Source organism: Mugil cephalus, chromosome 9 (genome assembly GCF_022458985.1).
Source record: "Mugil cephalus isolate CIBA_MC_2020 chromosome 9, CIBA_Mcephalus_1.1, whole genome shotgun sequence".
NCBI classification, from domain to species: Eukaryota; Metazoa; Chordata; class Actinopteri; order Mugiliformes; family Mugilidae; genus Mugil; species Mugil cephalus.
Window position 1 is genome coordinate 18,890,499 of NC_061778.1, and position 22,155 is coordinate 18,912,653.

General features: G+C 43.0%; 1 protein-coding gene across 3 annotated transcripts in view; it reads left to right on the forward strand.

The window, feature by feature from the left end:
* The window catches only part of clcn2c (chloride channel 2c), a 143,377-nt gene extending 121,902 nt beyond the window's left edge, over positions 1 to 21,475 (forward strand). Inside the window, exons 19-25 of one of the 3 annotated variants that reach the window (XM_047594208.1) lie at positions 117 to 187; positions 655 to 729; positions 2,099 to 2,131; positions 9,760 to 9,798; positions 11,096 to 11,200; positions 14,695 to 14,781; positions 17,545 to 21,475. In XM_047594208.1, the coding sequence (XP_047450164.1) occupies positions 117 to 187; positions 655 to 729; positions 2,099 to 2,131; positions 9,760 to 9,798; positions 11,096 to 11,200; positions 14,695 to 14,781; positions 17,545 to 17,739 (605 nt within the window). In that variant the 3' untranslated portion in view covers positions 17,740 to 21,475. The remainder of the gene's footprint in view (positions 1 to 116; positions 188 to 654; positions 730 to 2,098; positions 2,132 to 9,759; positions 9,799 to 11,095; positions 11,201 to 14,694; positions 14,782 to 17,544) is intronic. The other 2 variants (XM_047594209.1, XM_047594210.1) reach the window with 2 other exon arrangements.
* The last annotated feature ends 680 nt before the right edge of the window (positions 21,476 to 22,155 follow it).

Consider the following 22,155-nt stretch of genomic DNA (forward strand, 5'->3'; position numbering starts at 1 on the left):
CCACAGCTACCCCAATTTATAGTATAGTGTAGTATAGTGTAGTGTAGTGTAGTGTAAAAAGGTCACAGTAAAAGATGAGATGACAAAATTAATCTTTATATCTTTTTCCCTTTCAGGCCCACATGATAATTCTGGCATTGCACTGAAGAACCTGTTCTGCGCCAGTCCAGATGCAGAAGGCCTGGAGGTGAGAGAGTCATGTCCTCGACACACGGGACAACAACGACACCATCACGCACACACAGACTCACACACACACACACACACACACACACACACACACACACACACACACTGGCTCACATCCTGTCGTTCACACTGTACACCCACTCAGTCCTATGCTATCTCTCGCATACAGTCCTTCACGCTCTACAGTACAGTACCCCCCCCACACACACACACAGTATCTGAGGCAGCCTCTTTCACTTTGTCTCAGCCTTGCATCCTGCAAAGCTTTAAAGAAAACTCTTAACTCCTGCACCACCCCTTGTAATGGTTTATTTCTTCGAAAACACATTTTCCATGTACATTTTCCCCAGCCCTGCAGAGAACTCTAGGCATGTCAAAGCAACATTGCAAGGGAGTTTTTGCAAAGTCAAACTGAGGTTGAGGTTGTTGTTAACCTTGTATGCCTTTCTCTGGTCACCCTGAAAGAAAAACAACAACTTGGAGATTCCCACGGCTCCTGAGCAAAGGAGGCCGTCCAAACGAGTCCGGATATCCGTTGTGGTAAGAGCCACTGATCTGGGCCGACCAATCGCCTGGAATCTGCATCAGATTCATCCGCCAATCAATCGACTGTCACTCCGCCATTCCATTCCAGGGCTAATCCCAAAAATGCCGATGGACTGTGATCTGGGCCAAAAGCCCGTCTGAGCCATCGTGCCAAAAAGTGTAGCACACCCTCTTCCTTGTGCAACCTGTAACCCCCGACTACTGACCTTTCACTGCCTCTGTGTTGTTGGCTAAAGCTAGGACCCATTCAGCTTAAACAGTTTCCATTGGTTTGTTGGTCAGTAGACTTAAGCAGAACATTTGACCACTGACAATAAAACTCCGCAATCTACCGGTGAGTGACGCAATCAAGGCAGCTGTTGCTTTCTTAATTGGTTGAAAATAGCATGTTTGTGACGCCGTCACATGGATTCAAATTCATTGAATCAAGAAACACAATTTGGGAGACAACTTGGTGTCTCTGATTTTCTACAAACAACTTAAGTATGCCAGAAATAAAAAAAAAAAAATAGAAATAACAATAGATTTTAAAATATCTAAAACGTTTTTACTTTCCTTTTTTAAGCAAATGTTGGCAAGTTTAAGAGAGATGCTTTAAATTATAGTAAACCTGTTATATGTGGTAGTGTAGTTAAATGAGTAGACAAATTAAATAATGAGAACCCTTCATCAATCTGGACACAGGCTTTTACTGAATTTGATCTTTTTCCATAGTTAGAGAAATATAAAAACAACCAAGAGCTGGAGTTGTGGTCAAGTGTTCTGTGCATTGTTCAATCAAGCATGCTGCGCTGTCCATCATCAGCCGTGTCACCCGAGGGGTCCAATCAGTGACCGCCTCCCAGAGCAGGCCCCGCCCTGTTTCTGGAGTGACCCAAAATCCCATGTCATCCGTCGTGACTCCACGTATGTAACGGTGGGAGGGGGGAGGGGGGATGTCTCTGTGCATCCAACATCAGGGCAGGAGTCGTATTCCCTCCTTAGGACCAGGCAGGTATTTGAACAGCAGCGTTTTAGCGGCAGCTCAGACGAGAAGATGATGCTTGACAAACATCCTGTGAATTATTGGAAAATATCATTACAAGCTGGGATGTAGCCTGCTGTCCTATTAGCCCAGCTGCGATGCGTGTCAATCAATAAGTCAAGCGTCTGAATATGAACCGAGAACAACGATACCAGATCATCCAGCCTTGCATGACAAATGATCAGATGCAATCAGACCGTTGCTGAAAATCAAACACTGTTGAGCGCCGTGTGATCACTCACGTTTATCTGCCTATAAGCATCAATGATTCATTCATACTCAAATTTTAAATCGAGTTGTGTTTCCACTCATCACATAAAATGTCATTTCGTTCACTAGGAGCCACCGCCCAACCTAAAGAATTTCTCTGGGGTGAGCATGTTGTCCACATTTCTTTGACATTTTTTTCCTGTTTCGCTTTTTAATGCTGTGAATCTAGAACGACGGCGATGCGGCGTCTTGACACGTGGTTGTAGTGAGTTTGAGTGCCACACTTTTTTTTGGTTAATCCAAAACAACTGTTTACCCACTGTTGAACATTTTACAGACAATTGGTATTCTTTCAATCTTTTGTACTTCATGTAAAGTTTTAAACCATTAAACATATAGTTGTTCAGACTATTTCACTAAATATAGTCACATGACCCTATAAACACAAGTTCTTACTTTAAGTTTTTATTTGTTTATAATTTATTGAGTGGATTTAAGGATGAGAGTTCACTCATGACACATGTAACCTCTGACCTCTGGATGAACTGTTAGTTTAATGTAAACGCGTTAGCAAATGGAATAATGGATGAGTAGGAGGTCAAAAGTGGCAATAGAAGTATTCAAATTAACGTCATCATTAGTAGTGTACTTTTGTCCCTAGTGGAAGGAGCAGGTCATCTTCCACAGGGCTCACCATGGTTTACCGCCATGTTTAGAGCAAAACAGACAAACCAAACACTGACACCAAAGAGGCACTTTCTAGTTCTGCAGTAATGTTGAAGTAAAGGAAAGGAGGAATGAGAGGTTAAGGGCTAGTGCTGATTTAAGGTTGAAGTTGTTCAATTAAAGCTGTTGTCTTCGTAACAGCTATGTGGTACTGTACAAAGAGGCTCCAACGTGTTGAATAATGAATTGTTTAAAGACTCTGTTCCCACCGCTCTCACTGAGAACCTGTTTGTTCCCGTTGTGTCCTCTCGCCTGCAGTGGAGGAAGCACTCTAGTGGAGCTGCTTGTTAACTTTTAAAAGTGAATTTAAAAGTCTGTCCATTAAAACAAATGGACAGACAACAAACTGAGCATCTTGTTTTATATAAACCTGAGCATTTCCTGGATTTGATTGGCTGACATTCAAATTATTCATGGTGGTGTTTAAAAGAGCATAAAAATGTCAAATAAGTGGCTTTTGTTAGAAAGTGCAGGGTTTAATAAAGTATTTCTAATCTTATCTGATTGTTAGTGGATCTACTTGTTAATGCAGCCTCTTCGTCGTCCTCTCCGTTAGTTGTGTGTGTTTATTGTTGTGCGAGGTTCCACGGTTCTTCCTTCACATTCCCTGTCATGGTTGTGCTGGTCTAACTCTGTTAGCACTATTGATGATTCAGACTTGAGGCACTGAAGGGATTCCATTAGTTTAACATGTCAGTGACAATTATTGAAGTCTGTACACATTTTCAATCATTCAGAAGCACCGAGCAGTGTCACATCATTTTTCACCTATCGCTTCGGGGTCCGTGTGTAAACCCACGGTACGCGGCTGATAAATGACACTGTGAACGGTGCTGTTGATAAGTAAGGGAAAACCCTGACAGCATTGTGTTCCTAAATCATCCACTGCTCCCATCCAATGTGGCCAATGACCCTCTAAGGACTTTCAGCCCGAGCACCACATCCGGTGTGAGTTTTCTAATGACTGGCTCCATTCGGAAATGACTCCTCTCTGTTATGAAGCACCTCAAAAAAATGCCCCCAAAATCCACATTCGCAGTCATACTTGCCTGAAGGGACCTTATGAAGAGTATTAAATTAGTAACGGAGGAGGCGTGCTGGGAGTGTTTTTTTTTTTGTTTTTTTTTCATTTCTTGCCGTAAAATATGAACCCAGAGGCGTGTATTTAGCACCATGACACCGCAGAGACCATAAAACACAGGAGGAACTTTAATATGAGGGGAATGAAGAAACAGCTCTCTCCAACTGTAATACTGAAACAGATTAATCAAAACGCAGTGTAGCCGTTTCATGCATTTAAAGCTGAGGTACCGACCATTAGATCTTAGGTCTGCCGGTCTTTAGGCTGTGAAAAGGAAGCAGCGCATCAGCTCTCTGGCTGTTAGAAATCATCACAGGCCACATCTCACGTGTTCGGCAGAGTTGATTTCAGATCTTAATCGTGCACATCCGCTGTTTAATCATCTGTTAAGGATCAAGACTTGCACCAAAATCTGTGGCACCATATGTAGGGCTTTTTTAAGTTTTCCATTTTTTTTTCAATGTCTTTAGCATTAATTGTTAGCTACAAGTCAAGCTACCAGTGGTCCTCGTCTGCAACAGTTTTTCTAATTGAATAAAGTGCCCAGTGATTTGTTAAATGTGCCCACAAGGAGCACACTGGATGGTCAGTACTGAGACAGATGGTAGATTATTAGTGCAGTGAATTTTTGGATGTGTTAAGTGGTGCCTACAAGCACATTAGTCGTTACTGCCTTACAGTGAGCTAATTAGTAATGAACCCCTGTCGCATACACGCAAGTGTGTCCACTTACAGTGTGGGTTTGTTTTAGCAGGAGCTAAAAGAACATTCACAGGTGGACAGATGAATAACAGTGGATGTGGCAGAGCTTTGCATCTGCTCCGATTTCGTCGGGGCTCTGTGGGTCCGAGCAGGAATATAGAAAAACTCATCATTTGTTTTTACTTCTCCTATCACTCCTGAGTCGCCCCCTCACAGCAGAATAGAGATAGAGAGAAGTTATTACATTTTCCCGCCCCTTGCATCAGCTCCTCTTTCGCACGTCTTCTTTCATTCTTTGTTTTCGGTTTAATCTGCGCAGCTGTGCTTCCGACTCTCCATCCGTCTTCGAGACTTTTACAACGCTCCCCTCTTGTTTTTGTAGCTCTTGTCATTTGTCCACACCTTCCCTCGATACCTCTCCTCCTCCATTCTTCTATCTGGGCTGTAAAATATTGATGCAGAGTAAATGACATCAGTAGTCTGTTTCAGAGGAATGATGTCGCCCAGACTCTCAGTCTCTCCTCACAGTTTTTCTCATTATTTTTCCTCCACTCTAGTGTCCCTCTAATGCCTCCATGCTTTATTTATGACGCCCCGTGGGCTCGTTTTTTTGTCACCTCACTTCTCCCTCTTCACTTCGTTTGATTTTTTTTTTTGTTTTTTGCTTCGTCCTTTAGATATTTGGTGATAATGTGCGCTTCACTCCGTCTCAACACATACACACTTGCATATGAAGTTGCATTAGCAGCGCGTGACGCAAGACAAAAGAATATGTGTCCTCTGTGTGTGCGCTTGTTTGTAATGAGCCCTCTTCCAGCTTCTCTACCTAAATTGTATCGTGAGTAGCTGTTTGACTCGTCGCACTCCACTGCATCAGTGGAAAAGAAGAAAACAAGGCTCAGGGACAAAAAGAAGAGAAGAAACAGGTTGAAAAGAATTATTATTCTTTAATAGAGGCCAGTTGTCCAGCTTCGACAGCAATCAGGGAAAATACGTCAGTGATAGGTGTTGTGATAGAACAGCACCTAATAAATGCATTTATTTATTATTATTTAAATATGTGACTAAAAGAATAAATGATCTGAGAGAAATCAGCAGTTTTACCAAGCTGCAAAACGAAGCAACTGGTTGAACATGTTTATGCAACAGTATTATGAAAAATAACTCCAGAATCTCACAATTACCAGTAACGCAGGGAGATGATGAGCTAAGTCGCTGTGACATCTGGAGCGTCCAACTGCCGATACCGATTACATGCGTCTCAGTGTTTTTTTGGTAAACAGCTGCAGAAAACTTGAGGACGTTCTGTTAGAAATGCAGTTTAAAAAAAGAAGTTGCCATTTCCCTCTTGCTTTGTTTCAGAAACAAAGAGCTGAAATACAACTTCTTTTTGCCCAACAAAGCAATTAAGATTAATTGTTCGGGCTGGTTTTTAATTTCAAACTTAGTCGAGTTAGTCTAGTTAGATTGGAAAGAGGTGGAATGAATGCCATAATCAGTAAATGTTGAATTGGTGAATTAGGTTAGCATTGGCTTTTTTTGCATTTGGTTGCTAGTTTTAAAACCAAAATAACTTTACAAAATAAATTAGCCTGATGTCTAGTAGCTTCGTAAGAATGAATTTTCCCTGATGGATTCACTAAGTACTGATACAGCCCACTCAAACTGAGCTGGTGAGGAAGGAAGTGTGTAATAGCAGAATATAACAAGGCTAACCGGTGTGGAGTAAGTAGGATCTGTGCTCCCTAAAGCCAACACAGACAGTCTTGTTCTAGAAATTGGACTCAAGCCAAACCTGGTTCTCTAGATAGTCCAAGAATATACTGTAGAATGATTTACTATATTTAACACATGCTTAGTTCTTGGAGGAAAAGAAGCGGTGGGTTTCAGCAACTGCTGATAACGGGAAGCACGTATTCTCCTGAAATGACAGGTAACAGTGGATTAAAGGTTCTTATGAACACATTTTTCTATAGATTTGAAAACAGGGCAGAGATTATTTAAGACATCAGTGCCGAGAGGATTTTCATAATAGGTCCAGTGGAGGCAAATTCTGAGCTGTATTACAAAGACTCTGACTCCATTAAAATTGTCTTTCAGGTAGCTGATAGGAAGAATATTCAGGGGACTAGATGACATTTTCATTTCCTGAATAATTTCTGACAACACAGACTGAACTCCGATCTATCTAGACTGTGACATACTGACATACTGACTTGTAATGTGTTTTGAAGGTGAACTGATCTGGTGCAAGATACCAGATACTTTCACTGTGAAGAATTTCGTGCAGGTTTCATCGGTTTTTGACCGTTTCCACTCAGATATAGTGTAGCCATGATTGTCGGAGTGCTTCCCGAACAATAGGGGTGGTCAGGACCGCCAAAGGACAATGAACCCTTTTCCCATTTCTCTTGCAAGTGCGTAATAACATCATGGCTCACGCCGCTGCGATTTGAACAATGTCATTATTGATTTTACTTCACAGTTGTGTCTGCAATCTAATCAAAGACACGGATAAGGCGGTAATGGAGTTTGAAAGCAATAAGCAAAGTGGGCATCAGCAGCAAGGCAATCAACAGTTAATTGTTCGCACATGAGTGCTAATTATTGTTGCAATGTTTCCCTGTCGCATTATTTAGTGTGTGGTGCAGCCAGTAGATGGAGAAACAGAGACCATCAGTGCACTGAGAAGAAGCATGAGAGATCAACTTTATAGGGCCCTTTGACATCACCGTAACATCTGAAACAACTATTTAAAGAACAACAAGCAGTGGCATCCGAGTCATGAGCGTAGTCCAAAGGTGGAAGACAGACAACATTACAGACAACACGTTGTTACGTAGGAGCTGATATGAGTCGACCCTCAGGCCGAGTTAAATCTGATAAAATCAGAGTTTTTTTTTTAAAAAGAATGAGCTGATTGCATCTGGCCTCAATAACTCATTGGAGTTGAATCCACCAGTTTGTTTACATGTTTTCATATTTTATACTGTCTGGATGGAGGTGGATAAATATGAGTTCAAGTAAAGTATTAAAAAGTGACTTTAGGAATGGCCTATAGCAGTCAAACTCATTGCAGTTCAGGGTTCACATACAACCCAGTTGTAGTGAGGCCGTTAGTGGAAAAATAAGGAACAGGTGCCAGTTTTATTGGCAGTCCGGTTTTGGCCATGGAAACACCTCCTCAGTCATGGTCATGATGTAGCATTCAAACCATTAACTGACATGACTGATCAGCTCTTTCAGCTTCTAGAGGAAAAGAAGCTCTCGTGCCTGCCCCTGTCCTAAGGTTGTTGCTGCATCCATTCTGTCTTCAGCTCCAGACATCTTGTCCAATTGGGGGGAAAAAAATAATCCCGAAGCCCTCTGAACATTTTTTCTCTCATTGACGGCCAAATTGACGGTTTATCTTCTTCTTCTTCACCTTCTACAAGGTTCTGCAGCCACTGGCAGACGGCCTGTTTTGTTTTAAGTTCACGGTTTACAGCCCTGTTAATTACAGCCATGCAGTGTGCTGTGGCTGTAGACTGTAACGCTAACTACTGGCAATAATATGCAGCCTTGTTTAATTGTTCCAAACCAGATATTGGGGGTGCGACTAATTCGTTTATCATTGTAGCTACTTTATAGCCTCGCTAGCTTGAAGCATGTCTTTAGGCTCGGCAGTTGTTTGTGCTACTGCTTTGATTGAGACTGAATTCTTAAAACTCACGGAAATCTCTGACAGTCGTCTGCTTTTTATTCATTTCTTTTACTCGATTAAATGTACATTTCATTACGTGATCCCCGTGTTGACGTAACGATGGATTGCTGCAGGAGTGAAGGAGAGAAATGAACAGCTTCCTAATCTTTGTGTGGTCACAGAAACGGTCCGGCAAGTAGCGCAGCTCCATCAGGCCATTGTCAGCACTCTCACAGGCCTCTGCGCCCACACACACACACACACACACACACACACACACACACACACACACACACACACACCAACGGACACACACACACACACCAACGGACACACTCACATTCCCATTCACATCTCATTAGAATGTGCCCACGCAGCTTCTCTGGTTTTTAGTCAGTCACACGTAGGCTCGCAAAGTTTACTCTCCCACTCGACACATAATCTGTGTATCCAGGAGCAGAGGTTTGCTCTCTTAATAGAGCAGCTAATCTTTCTGAAAGCACCTGCTTTGTATGCACAGTCTCACCTCAAAACAACACACACACACACACATTCCACGCACGCACCGACACATCCTTTATTTTACTTTTTTCCCCTCCCATCGAACAACAGTGTGCCTCAGTGACATTCAGAGTGCCCTTGTGCTGTGTGACAAGCAGAATGATCAGTGAGACAGCAGAGATAAAGCGCTGTAGGTGTGTGTGTGTGTGTGTTTGTGTGTTTGCTCTGTCTGATTAACTCCAGGCACGTCTGGCCTCTGCTTGCATAATGCTACAGTAGGGCACCACTTTCCACCCCACGGCAACAGTTGCTAAGGTTACGGACAGGTCGACCACCGCAGCGATGAGGATAAATGAGCTCAGGGCTCCCATCAGCCCCTGGGTCACACCCACCCTGCCTTACTCTATCTCGCTCTCGCACATGTTCTCCTGCGTTCTTGCACCCCTGTGAAAAGTAAATACCTGAACTCAAGCACATGACTAAACGCTTTGAAATTGCATTTCACAGCCCATCACGCGCACACACAGACATCCAGAACACACCCCGCGGTAACATTCTCACCCTCTCGGTTGTACCTTTCGATCAACCCAGACCTCTTTTTTTTTTTTTTTACCTTTAGTGCTTTTCTGCCAAGGCGAGGTTGTCGGGTTGACTCCAGCCCGTCAAACCGTGTCTGTAGCGTCAGCCTGCCTGTTATGAGCCCTGAGCGCACCACAAATCCATCATTATAATGATCATCTGCTCCGACATCTCATACATCACATCCCCCGCACTCATTAAATATACTGTAGTCGCTCCTTCAGTCACTCATCCCATTTCTGTCCATCTGTCTCGAGACAGCGGCACAGAATAACACTTACGATGTGATGCATGGGTGATTGTGTGTCGTTTTGCCTTCTGTGCGCAGATATAGTGAAGAGGGTACAGTTTAAAAGTACACATAAAGGCTTATCGAGATAATAACCCGCAGGGCGTCATAGCTGTCATTTGTTTACCATCGTTTTGTGTATTTGTGACGTGCACGCTGGATCTGTTCTGATCGTGGTTAAGAATTCGTTTTTCTGTACTGACTGCTGTCCTGTATCTTCTCATCTGCAGGATGACGGAGATGTGGAGGATGACATGACCATCAGAGAGGTAAGATTTACAAATCAAACCCAGGGCAGAGAGTTTTAAAGAGAGCTGATCAGACAGAGAGCTTAAAAGTAGGGTGTTGCTGAGTTGCAATAATGAAAACGATTTGTTAACTTTTCCTGCTTTGATTGTGACCTCTTTCACACATGTGGCTTGCCGCCATGAAGGCTTTCAGACCCAATGACCCTCATGACCACAGAATGATTTTAAAGCTGTTCAAATAAGCAACAATTAGCACTAATTAGAGCTAGCACCATTAGTTGGCTTCAAGTACATACCATGAAACAGGTCACAAATGTTAAGTTTTTATTTCTTAAATTTAATTTTTCAGAGCTATTTTCAGAGCGTATCAATCCCTGTCTAGTGCTCTAAGTAGTATTTCCCATAACTAGACAAGACACATAATAAATAGGAACATGACAACCATTGTGACTGTGGCTCATTGATGTGTTTAAACTGCTTTTAGACAGTTTATAGCACAGAGGAATAAGTTGCACGATATCAGGTTCAAGATGCACAAACAGTACAAAGTATCACATCAAATGCATTCAGTCAAATTGAGTTAAGAAGCTTATATTAATCTAACTCAAATCTCAGTTTGTGCTCGATGCAATCTCGGTGTCACAGATTTCGCCTTTTAGATTTCTCAATATCCGATGGTCCGATTACCCTGCAGTCTTATATTTTTGGATATAACATAATTCATAATTCATCCATCAACAGCACCTCTCATTTCCTCTCTGTCAGCCTTACATTCCTCACACTTTCCCTCGCCCCTCCCTCTTTTCTCTCGGTATCACTTATCCTTCACCTCTCGTGGATTTGCCGTGTCTTCGCTTCTCTCTACGTCTCCCTTCTTTGTTCACCATTCACCTTTCTTGCTATCCATTGTTGAAGGTCTCGTTTGATTTATAGAGTCATTCATCTGAAGCGCCCGGTCCATTAGCTGTCTATCGGAGGATGTGATTTGTCGGGTGGTGATGTGGGATTGTTCGATGCCTTTTAAAGCCATCATCTGCTAAAAGATGGGCATCCTGTCTCTTAAAGTTTTATAGTGAAGTGGGTCCAAATTAAATAAATGTTAGGGGAGCAAAGCCAGGTTTCAACAAGGAGTCCCGTGCTAATTGAAGTTTGCTTGTGTCATCTAATTCTAACAAGGTGTGACACCATTTGTTTGGTTACTTTTTTCTTCAGATCAGTCAAGTCTTGCCTGTGAGCCGTCCTTCATGTTACAAAGGCATTTTTTTTTGTTTTTTTCCTCCTTTTGGCATATTTTGAGTGATGTTCAACATCTGTGCAGATCGCAGAGTGGGAGGAAAAGCAGCTTGATGAGCAGGTCAACTTCAACAACTGCAAGATCGACCCCGCCCCGTTCCAGCTGGTGGAGCGCACGTCGCTGCATAAGGTCTGATAAATACAGCCGTTCAACCTCCGTGTGTGTGTCTCACATACTGCAAATGTTTGCTTATCTGCATTGTGTCCAAGTTGCTAAAACTTGCCTGAGTTGTGGGACATTTATCAGCTGATATAGGATTTTTAGGTTTCTTTACAGATGCTTACAAGAATTCACTTCAGATTGGCATAAAAAGCTGATATGAGAACAGTTAAGATTCATAAATACAATATTTCAAAATAATATAACACTATACTGTATACTCTGCATGATATGGATAAATTGTTGTGCTTCTGATAAAATTCTGATCTGCTTAAAGATTGTTTAAAAGTCAAAAATGTGCTGCAGATCACTAGTTTCCTGGGAATTTGTCTCAAACACTTAATAAATTATTTATTTATTTACTTCTGGGTTAGTAAGCAGACCTGTCCAAGACAAGCGAGCATTTTAAAACTTGGAGTGGAGATTCTGTCTTCAATATCAGCTTTTTAGAGAGACCTGTAAAGACGGTAGCCAAGTCTGCTTTAGCTTACTAAAGTTACAAACAAGAGCACATTTTAGAATCCAGATCTTCTCAGTGCATCTGAACCGGTATAAAGCTGTCACATTGTTATGGACATAGATAATATATCTTCAATATTTCTAGTATAATCTCATCTGGAAAGGAAGGTGTCCTAGACTGGAGCCTTGTGGAATGCCATGTCATTTTTGCTCAGTCACTACCTACTGGTAGTATAAGGGCAGTAGAGGATACAGTGACTAGAAAATAACTTCTCAAGCATTTGTTTTCTGACATATTCGACTTGAAGTTATTTAAGAATCAATATGTGGCCAGTTTCATCACCCCAAAAGTGACATAAGCAAATGGAAAGAGAACTGCCTCAACTTCCAATACTCAAGGTATTTTTAGTGTGACACTGAAAAAGTTTGCAAATAACCAATAAGGAGACATATACTCAAGACAAAGTTCTTCCTGTCTTAGTGAAGGAGAAAGCACAGTAAAGAAAACATCTTCCGCTCTTCAGAAGTTGATTTAAGTCCCTTACTGCAGCACTTTCCAACACCCTGGAAGATTCTCTGTCTTCAGTACACACACACACACACACACATATCTAAATGTAGCACCAGCAACCCTAATACACCCACACAAACACATTTCAGTGCTGAAACACTTCCTACCAGCATACATTCACTGTGACTTGCCAGTGGCTGTAGCGGCGCCTAATGTCCTCCATTCATAACGCTACCTCTCTCTCCCACTCTCTTTCTCTCTCCTATGCCTCCTGTGAATACTCTTTAAACATTTAAGAGAGGGATCCTGAACCAATCCATCTTGCTCCCTTCCCTCCACTGCACACCGCCAAAAGCCTATACCGTGCACAATCTCCTCCAGCATATTAAACACCGCCTGTACATAGGCTTGTGTGCGTGTTTGTGCGCGTGTGAAATAATTCTCTCGCTGGCTACCATTTATCTCAAGCCGTTTAGAGTTGGGCTTGTTGTGTGTGTTTGTCTGCAGGCCTTTTTGTCATGGACAAATCTATTTCTTGGAATATTTCCATGACATTATGTTCCTTCAGATACCATGGCCTCTGCTTTTGGCCCAGGGCAAATGTCAGTTAATTTAAGGTATATGCTAGCAGGAAGTACAGGAACTACTGCTGTCATCACTACGAACTTATAACTAAAGGGTTTAGTCACCAAGATTACATAAACCCTATAGATTAATGACAAACGAATGTAATAGGCACCATTAAGTATCTTAGTGTCTGTTGTGTTAAGTGGAAGGATGAAGGAACTGAGGACTGGTGGCTCATTTTCTACAAGTTGACTTAATGATTGATCTAAAACTTTTTCAGGTCTTTTCCATATATTGAAATAGAGGTTGAAATTTCATGGTTTCATCCCATTCACATCAGGAGGCTGGAGATGTTAGAGTACCGTTCACTGGGGAATCAAAACAGTCCAGTTGCTCTTGTTCCCTTGATATGCCAAAGGTTACACTGCTGATCAGATTATCTTAACGTGCAATTTGCCGAGTAGTTAAAATAGATGTAAGATAATAGATGTAAACTGGGCTGAAGTACTGACTCATTCCACAGAAGGGCCACCACGTCTTCTTTGGGCCAACTCTTAAACAGCACATTACGGCTGGCCCTGGTCTAAAAACACTCTTTTCCTTGGCACAGCGTCCGGTCCTCTGGCACACAATTCTTGCTTCCAAATGCCAGTTCTGACTTCCTTCTTCTGTTGAACGCTAAAAGAGTCTTGAACAAAAAGTCCAGCTGGCACCAGTCCCACGACTTTTCTGATCTACTGAAGTTTTCAACCTCTCCCTCCTGCTCCTCCCACAGCCCGACCCATCCACTGTAACTCTAGCACTGCAGATAAGATTAAATTAACTTAAGTGATCCTCATGGGGAAAATTAGTCATTGGATGAGCAAATACAGTTCTAATATGGAAGAGAGTATAAACGGAGCAAAATAGGGTGGTAATAGAAACATATGAAAACAAGAGTGCTGACACAATAAACGTTTGATAAAACACACGAATCACTTGGATCTTACTAAATGCTAATAATGACAATAAATTAGGTAGATGTCCCATAAAAATTTAACACAGTGACAGTTGATCGGTTTGCACTCCTTCTGGTTTATGGGGGATATTGAATGTGTTGCACCATTAGCGCTCAAAGGGTGGTTTGACGGGGGATCTTTGGATCCCCCACGTTAAGGCCTTTTAAATTCAATAGACTCTCAGTCTTTTCTCAGTCTAACATGTTCAACCTGTATTTGACCCTGTTCGTGAGGCAGCTGTCTCAGGTTAATGTGTGTCATCACCAGTCAGAGACTCCAGTCTGCAGCTTAAGAGGGACACACATCACAGCTAAACCACAGAGTAACATACAATTACAGTTTAGTGCCATATTAACTTTCACTTAGATCGTCAGTGAAATGTTTAAACTGCCGTTTGAGGCGCAGAAGAAACAACACTGGAGAGTACAGAGAAGATAAAACCCTACACTTCAGATGTGCGAGTCAGGCGGCGTGGGTATAGAGATACAGTATGTATCTGCAGATATCATCTCATTACAACGAGAAACTCTTTGTAGTATTTGATCCCTTGTCTTTTATTATGTAGATAATTTAAGTAAGTAATAAGTCCAACTCGCTTTCAGGTCTTACGGTGATCTCAGGGTTGTAGCTTCTGCCATGTTTTGGATCTCCCTCACACTGATGTCATTGCTCAATCGCGCAAGATTTGTAATGCTGAAACAGTCTCAGGAGACAGTAGCAAGATGTCTAGGACAGGATGTGGGAAATGGCATGTATGGATTGGAGGATTTTATGGATGATATTGGATCTTTCAAATCAAGACTAATTTTATCCTGGTTGAAAATGAAGCTGTTAGTGTTGCTGAAGTGTAGCTGAATTGAGTCGAGCGAGTAGCCAGCATACCACTGCCTCTGGTTGGTAACACATATTCTCCTGATCTCTTTCCTCAGACCCACACCATCTTCTCCCTGCTGGGCCTTGACCACGCCTACGTCACCAGCATCGGGCGCCTCATCGGGGTGGTTTCCCTCAAAGAGGCAAGTAAAATCTGTGTTTTCTAATTAGTTTTTTTGCTTTCTAGATTTATTCTGTAGCAGTTTTTACATATTTCCATTATTCATTTTACTCAGGTGTGTGATCATTCTGAGCCTTAATCTCACAATCCAGCTTCTTTGACACCCAGCCTGAGTCGTGACTGCCATCTTTTACACAGGCTGCGTGTTCGCTGCTTTCATAACTGTAAAATCACTGTCAATATCCCTGCGCTGTGCCCACAAAGACATTTCAGTCCTCATTAATGATTCCTCCTCCCTCTGCCTCTGACAGACAAGAGGCTGCTTAATATTGTTGTCTCTCTCTATTGTCCCTCTATCTGTTCTCTGCCTCCCTTCCCCTCGCTCCGTCTCTCCTGCCTCACAAACAACTAAAAGCCCCTCACTCTTTGTGAATTGGCTTGGAATTGGGGAGAGGATTGTTGCTAAGTGCAGCGCTGCTTGCCTGTCCCTGACATTTAGGCTTTTTTGTTCTGCGTTCCGCCAGCAAACAAAGAAACCCGGCCAAGTCAGATAACACCCAGCCTCTCCCATGTCTGCATGGCTGTCACACAGGCGCTGTTATACCACAGCCTCTCTGGTCCGTATGGAAGAGAAGGCACAGACATGTTTGTGTGCATATCAACACACACACGCACACACACAGGATCTGTGGCACGCAAATCCTTCACCCTACCAGCCAAATGACAAACGTGGCCCGGCCAGACAGAAATCTCAGTAATAGCCCACTGACACTCAGACACTCGGGGAGAGATAGGATGGAGGAGACTGTAGAGAGTCATAACAAACTTTCACATGGCTGCAGTGTGCTAAGGAGTTTGAATGATGTCAGGTCATGGAAACCCAGAACACTCCAGCTATTAAAAACATTTCCTGTCTGGACTCAGACACTAAGAGCCACCCACCTCTACGTAGAGACAGAAGAAGAAAGTTGTTGCTAAGTGAACACTGTGAGTGAGTTAAAAGTGGTTAGCAAGAAAAGAAAGTCTGAGTGGCTATAGCTTTAAGTCTCTGATAAATGGCTGTCTGCCAAAAAATGTTAAAGTCAGGAATAAACACTTAGAATAACTGAAAGTAACAAATATACAATGATACACAATTACCAGCAGTTAGTCAAAACCAACTGGTAAACAGTAGCAAAGGCTCAAGGTAATTCTTGAATTGATGAACACCACAATCTCATCAAAGAGCATAAAGTAAAAGATAAACGGTTGTGACAGCTGAACATAACAGATTAGTGACTGAAATAGATAGCTAGAAGGAGTGGATAAACGGATGAAACGGAAAGCAGGTGTTGGGGAGTTGGAGGCCTCCAACTGTTAGGACCCCCACACACTGGAAAACATTTCAACAACAATCCTCAATAGAGTCTCCTGAAGTCTCCCTCTCTCCCCTATCATGATTTGTCACGGTAACATCTGAGGCAGCACCTTTATTCCCTTTGGTCACAGTTTACCATCTGGGCTGACTCTGATGACTTGTTCTGTTCAGCTTGTTTGTAGCGACACAGTCGGGGAGGACACATAGACAAGAAGTGGAATTAAAAGTTAACTTCTTGTGCGCATCATTTTAGCTGATAATAATTTAGTTTGATCAGAGCTGGTAACACCAAAACCAACTCTCTCTGACACTCTAAGCCTCTTTGGTTCCCTGTTATAAAGTGTCTGCACCGTGGAAGAAGCTGCTCTGAGCTGCGCTCAGACCCATTTTCATTTGCTTCCATCGCCGCCGTGTGTAGGTGCCAAGGAGGCCTGCAGAGATTAATGGATGTACAATCTTTATTCGTTGAAATGTTTGGGTAGACGTCAGCAAAGTCCGAGTCACTCTGACCTCAGCTTCCGACGCACGCCACCTCCGACCGTGATCCTTCCCTCAGTTACATTTTGGAAAACGGATTCCAATCTAAAATAGAAAATTGCTTGTGTGCTTTTTTTTCCATCGGCTTGTGAAGCCACTGACATGATCTTGCACCGCAGAGCAAGGCCAGCGCTGCGCCACGCTCGGCGGCTCTGTTCGCCTTGCTTTATCCATTCTAGCTCCTCACCAGACCTGGAGCGTGTTGCTTATTAGTGTACATGCTTATGTTGTCACACTTTTTTGAATGCGCTATTCTCCCGCAATGCAATGCTCAAAGGAAAGGAAACTAATTGGAACGTGTTTTGGAACGACTCCAAACAATAAACAAAATCCAACCTTAGGACATTTTTTCTTCTTAATTGGTAGTGGCATTCTAAAAGTGCACTTCGAAAGCCGTCTCACTTTTGTAGCGTGTCTTGTTAGCAAAGCTTTGCTTTGCTTTGTTTGTTTTTTTTCCTCACTCATTTTCTTCTCATTCTTGTAATAAGGGGATAATAGATGAGTGTGAGCATCAGATGTCCTGTAGCAGAGCAGCTGGTTGAATACGTGTTCCGTTTAAAACCCGTCTGTTTTAGGATATTTAAAGGTGCCGTTGCAGAAATGAACGCTCGCTGCTGCTCGACGCAGCACCATTTTTGTTATACAGAATTTTATTCCAACAAAAATTATCCTATAATGCTCCTATAATGCTATAATCTCCAGCATTTGTCAGGGGGCTTAAATTTCAATAGCACACATTTGGGGACCACATTTTTGGACTGTAAAAAGCTCCAAACCGCTCAGTTTTGGAGCTTAGAGGCTGTTGTCTGGAGGCATAGAAAGCATACGTAGCACGCAGATGACTTTTAAGTGACTTTTTTTCTGATAACCGCCTTGTCTTTCTTCCTCCAGCTCCGCAAAGCCATTGAGGGCTCAGTGACGGTGAAAGGCGTGAAGGTACGGCCGCCTCTCGCCAGTTTCCGGGACAGCGGCACCAGCAGCAGCGAGAACGAGGCCACCGAGCTCCACAAGCTGTGGGACCGCCACAAGAGCATGTCGCTGCCCCGCGAGCCCACCCCCTCCGAGTCCGACGAGAAGTCCCAGTGAGGGAAAGTCGGGGAGGTGGAGGGGGAGGAAGGAGAGCAGGTGAAGGAAGAAGGGGAAGCATTGAGGTCTTTAATCTCCCAAAGCCACATACATGCAAAATTCCTCAGGGCTTAGGATCAATATTTAATTCTGGAAAGAGTTCTACTGCAGCGCCAGCCTCTTCTTCAACGCTTTCCCTTATCTGCTCCTCTCCCTCCCCCTCCGCCACATCCTTTGCTCCGTGAACCAGCGAGTGCTTTTACCAAGAGCTTGGCACTGACACAGCAGGCACTCTACAAGAGCAGGGGGGTACAACTCAATCTGTGCCCTGCTCTCCAGTTTCCCTTGGGAGCCCACAGCGGAGCGAATGTGGATTAGGGGCCAAGAAAGAAAAGACACTTGTTGGTCGCGTCCAACAGGGGACCGGGACTGGGTTAAGATCATTTTAAAAAAAAAAAAACAAAATGAAAAAAACAGTAAAGGGATGTTATTTTTTTTTGTTGTTTTTTTTTAGCAGACTTTGTTAAGCTTGTACCTTTTATAGTAGGAATCAAAGTTTCGACCTGCAGAAGTTATAATTTGAACGAGTCTTCCACTTCAGAGAAATTCAGCACGAGGAAGAATACTGTAACAGATGCATGTGCTGAGAGTGAATGAAACGAGAACGTGTGACTGTACGTGAATAGGGAGGTAGCAGATGACTATTTCTCATAGGATTTTTTTTTTTATTGCCTTTAGGACACATTTCATTGCATTTTCCTGCTTTGCTGCTGAGTTTATTTCTGACTGATCAGGTGGTCTGTGTTTAACTGGAATGATCATTTCTTTGTAGATTACACTACAGTTTGTCCCGAGCATCGGACTCATAAAGGGACAGAAGCCTTAGTTTTGTATATTTATCCCTCTTCTCCACTGTATGCTCATCCCCTCACTGCGAGTCTTAGTTTTCAGGTTGAGAGTACAGCCTATGCAAGCAGACATGCCTGTTGGCAGAGATGGTGACGGAGGCACCTGTAGCCCCCTGCATTGACGTCCACTCATTTCATAGTGTAGCTACTGCCTTGCATTACATACACACAAACACACACAGCGCAGATGCACTCTGAGAGTGGAGGTTTTCTCCTTATCTAAATATAGCTCTTAATAAGCGTTCCAGAAAAGGTTGGGGCGGATGGAGAGGGCAGGAAGCGAAGGGGGGAGGGACAGAGGAAGAGGAGAGAGCAAATGGATGGCTGAAAGAATGAAGACATCATTACCTAACCAGCTGCTCTGGGCCCTCTCATCAATCTGCCTTTGAACGCCACGTTAGCTAACCTCCTTTAGTGTGTAGTGTCAGAGACGCAAGCCCAACAGCTGTATGACGTAATGGTCCGGACTCGACGCACGCCAACGTGTGAGCAGATTCGTCCTGATTAATGTACGGCGACGGCCTGAGTAAACTGGAGACGCATGACTGACAGAGAGCCTTCAGAGAGGAATGGTTCAGGTTTACCAACAGAAAGCTGCATAATTAGTAACATCCCTGAAAAAAAACTGGCCCACGCCGTCCAAAGACTGAACCTGGAGCTTGTGGCGTCGTATCGTAACGGCAGCGTGGTTTCTTATTTCTGACATGACAGATAACGCCGAGCAGTTTGTGTTTAATAATTCACATCTGCCATAATGCTCCAGGTCAGCAGAAAAAAATTGATCTGTTTCCCTTTCCCCCCGACCCTCCATCATTTCCTGTCTTTTCCACCTCCGTTTCTTTTACTTCTCTCGCCTACTGACTCCTAGTGCTTCCTTTTAGACACACCCCTGTTTGTTTGTTGTTTTATTTTTGTTTGTGTGTAACTTATTTTGGGACCAGCTGAGGGATCGCCACTACTCCCCGCCGACTTACGCCCTGCAGTTTGAATGCCTTAAAAGCACACTCACACACTCCAAACACCACTGTCACTTCTGCCTACGACGCAACGCATGGACATCGTTTGGTTTTGTCTTGCTCCGCGCTGCCGATTTTAAAAGTCCTCCCCGTGACCCAGCATGGCTTGGCATGAGAGAGCGCATGCGGGATATGCCGTATATGATCAAAGTGTACCAAAAAAAACAAAACAAAACAAAAAAAAAGCTTGACAGAAATGAATACGGGGCGAGTGAATGGTGTTGTCTTACGTTCGCCATCTTGTGCCTGAACAGTGGCATCTTCCACTCGTCCAGCGAGCTTCATTCATTGCCTGATTTTGAACTGGGTATGGGTTCTTTGGGTTTGCGTACGTATACTTACAGATTAATATATTTAATATCATTCTTGTAATATAAAAAAAATCATAATTTAATGTCTTAACCAATCCTTGGGGCTTGTTTTTTTGATATGTGTTGTATTTTTGTCACATTTGATGATTTGAAATGAGATTTTCATGCATTTTTTTTATTTTTCTTTGGTTGTTTGTTTTAACACGCTGTTCGAAACCTTTCTACTATGACAGACATTTTATTTGTAAAGTGCAAATAACACTAAGTGGGCGAAGGCTCGCCATGGCTGCCTGACGGGGAAAAACAAAAGAGATGTAATAATCAAGTGAAGGGACCAGCATGTGGTCTGTTGCTGTTCATTCCACAAGTGCCTCCTCTTCTTTATCAGCAGGAATAAGCAATCGGCACCCAAGTGTCTGGAGCTGGTTTTCTAGTCGTATGCATGTAGACGAGGCACTTTTCACACGCGCACACACACAAACACACCGGTATGTATGTATGGAAGTTGGGGAGGGGGGTCACCGCGGTGTGCAGTTCTCACCATGGCAACCCGCCACCGTCAGCCCCCACCCGCTCATATCTGCTCGCCTTTTGGGGGGGGGGTGTCAGATTTGGTTCTGTTCATTTGTTTGTGCTTTCCGTCGATTTACATTATTCTGCCTTCTGTCAGAGTTTCTCCTCTGTTCGGACATTTCAGAGTGTTTCATTCCATTCGCTCGCAGACACATACAGGCTGAGGCAGATTACTATTTATTAGTCCGTATTAATCTGAGTAGAAGTTGTGATTATTATTGTTTTTATTTTTTCTTGTTTTGCCATTGTTTTTCCAGATGATCTGTGTGTGGGTAATCAGTTCGTGCAATAACAGTTGTTCATCTCACTTTGTAATCCCGTTTTAATTGATGACATGAATGCAAGATAACCTTATTTTTGTAAAGAAACCTGAAAAGTGTAAAAAGATGTATGTATATGAGGAGGACTGATAATCACATAGGAGCTTGTGTGTGAATTGATGTTGGAATGGTGGTTTAAGGAGGGGAGGGGGGACGGGGGTGGGCTTTCCCAAAAGCCTTCATAAAGGATCACTAGAGTAAGAGTTGACACCTTTAAGACACAGATTTGGCTCTTTGTTCAAGAAGGAAAAAATGCTTCAGCTCCTCTTTTAGGCTTTTGGGAAATCTTTGCTGTCTAGTCTTTTAAGACGGTGAATCCTGCTGCATGGACTGTAGCTGGCTCTCTCAAACACACCACCACTTTTAAGCACTGACGCCGAGTCAGGTTTGTTACGCCCCCCCTGTGTCCTCTCCTTCAGTCTGAGGGGCCTCGATCAGCTGTTGAGGGTTATCTTCTATCCACTCCTTAGGGACTGTACATTGTACATACTGGGGCATACATTACGGTAAGCCTCGAGGGCCAAATGTGATGAAACTGAACAAAATCCAGAGTTATTTTTCACACCGAAAAATGAAGCATTGTTTTTTTTGAATATCAGTGATGAATAAATGAGATTTTAACAAACGGATTTTGTTGGCGAGAGCTTTCTGTCTCTGAGGAGTTCGGTTATTCTGCAGCAGTGCTCCTGTCCTCTTCTTTCCCTTCAGCAACAGCTGGGAAGCACCTGAAGGGTTTGTTTTCGTATTCTGCTGATACTCCCAGCGGGGAGGCACGCGCGGTGATGCCACAGTAATGTTCAGATTAGTGCTTTTGTCCCCGGTCTCTTTATACCTCCGAGACTTAAAGGCTGCACATGACAATTGTTCTTAACCCCGAAGAAAGAGAGAATGCTCACTGCTGTTCAGTCTGCTTTTCTATACCACAGTCCAGTCTGTCCTGATGTGCCTCGCTGCATGAAAGTACAAAACTCACAGTACGTCTGCGTTTTCATTGCACTAATTACATTTATAATCACTGAAGCTGAATGTGTGTTTGGTTCTGTTTACCAATCACATAGGTTGAAGGTTCACAATGAATTACAGCTGGAGTTTTAGTGGTTGCATAGAAAAAAATGCTTTTCATGGTGATTACAACAGAAAGTGAGTAAAAGTGGTATATCATGTGACGACACAATGTTCTTATGGGAAACGTTTGAACCTGTCGTCCATGTGGATGTTACTTAGACATGAACCACCCACATGAAAAACAGCACAAGGTGTTGGGTAGATCCCAAACTGATCAAGTATCTGTAGTAAGTGAGCACCTAAA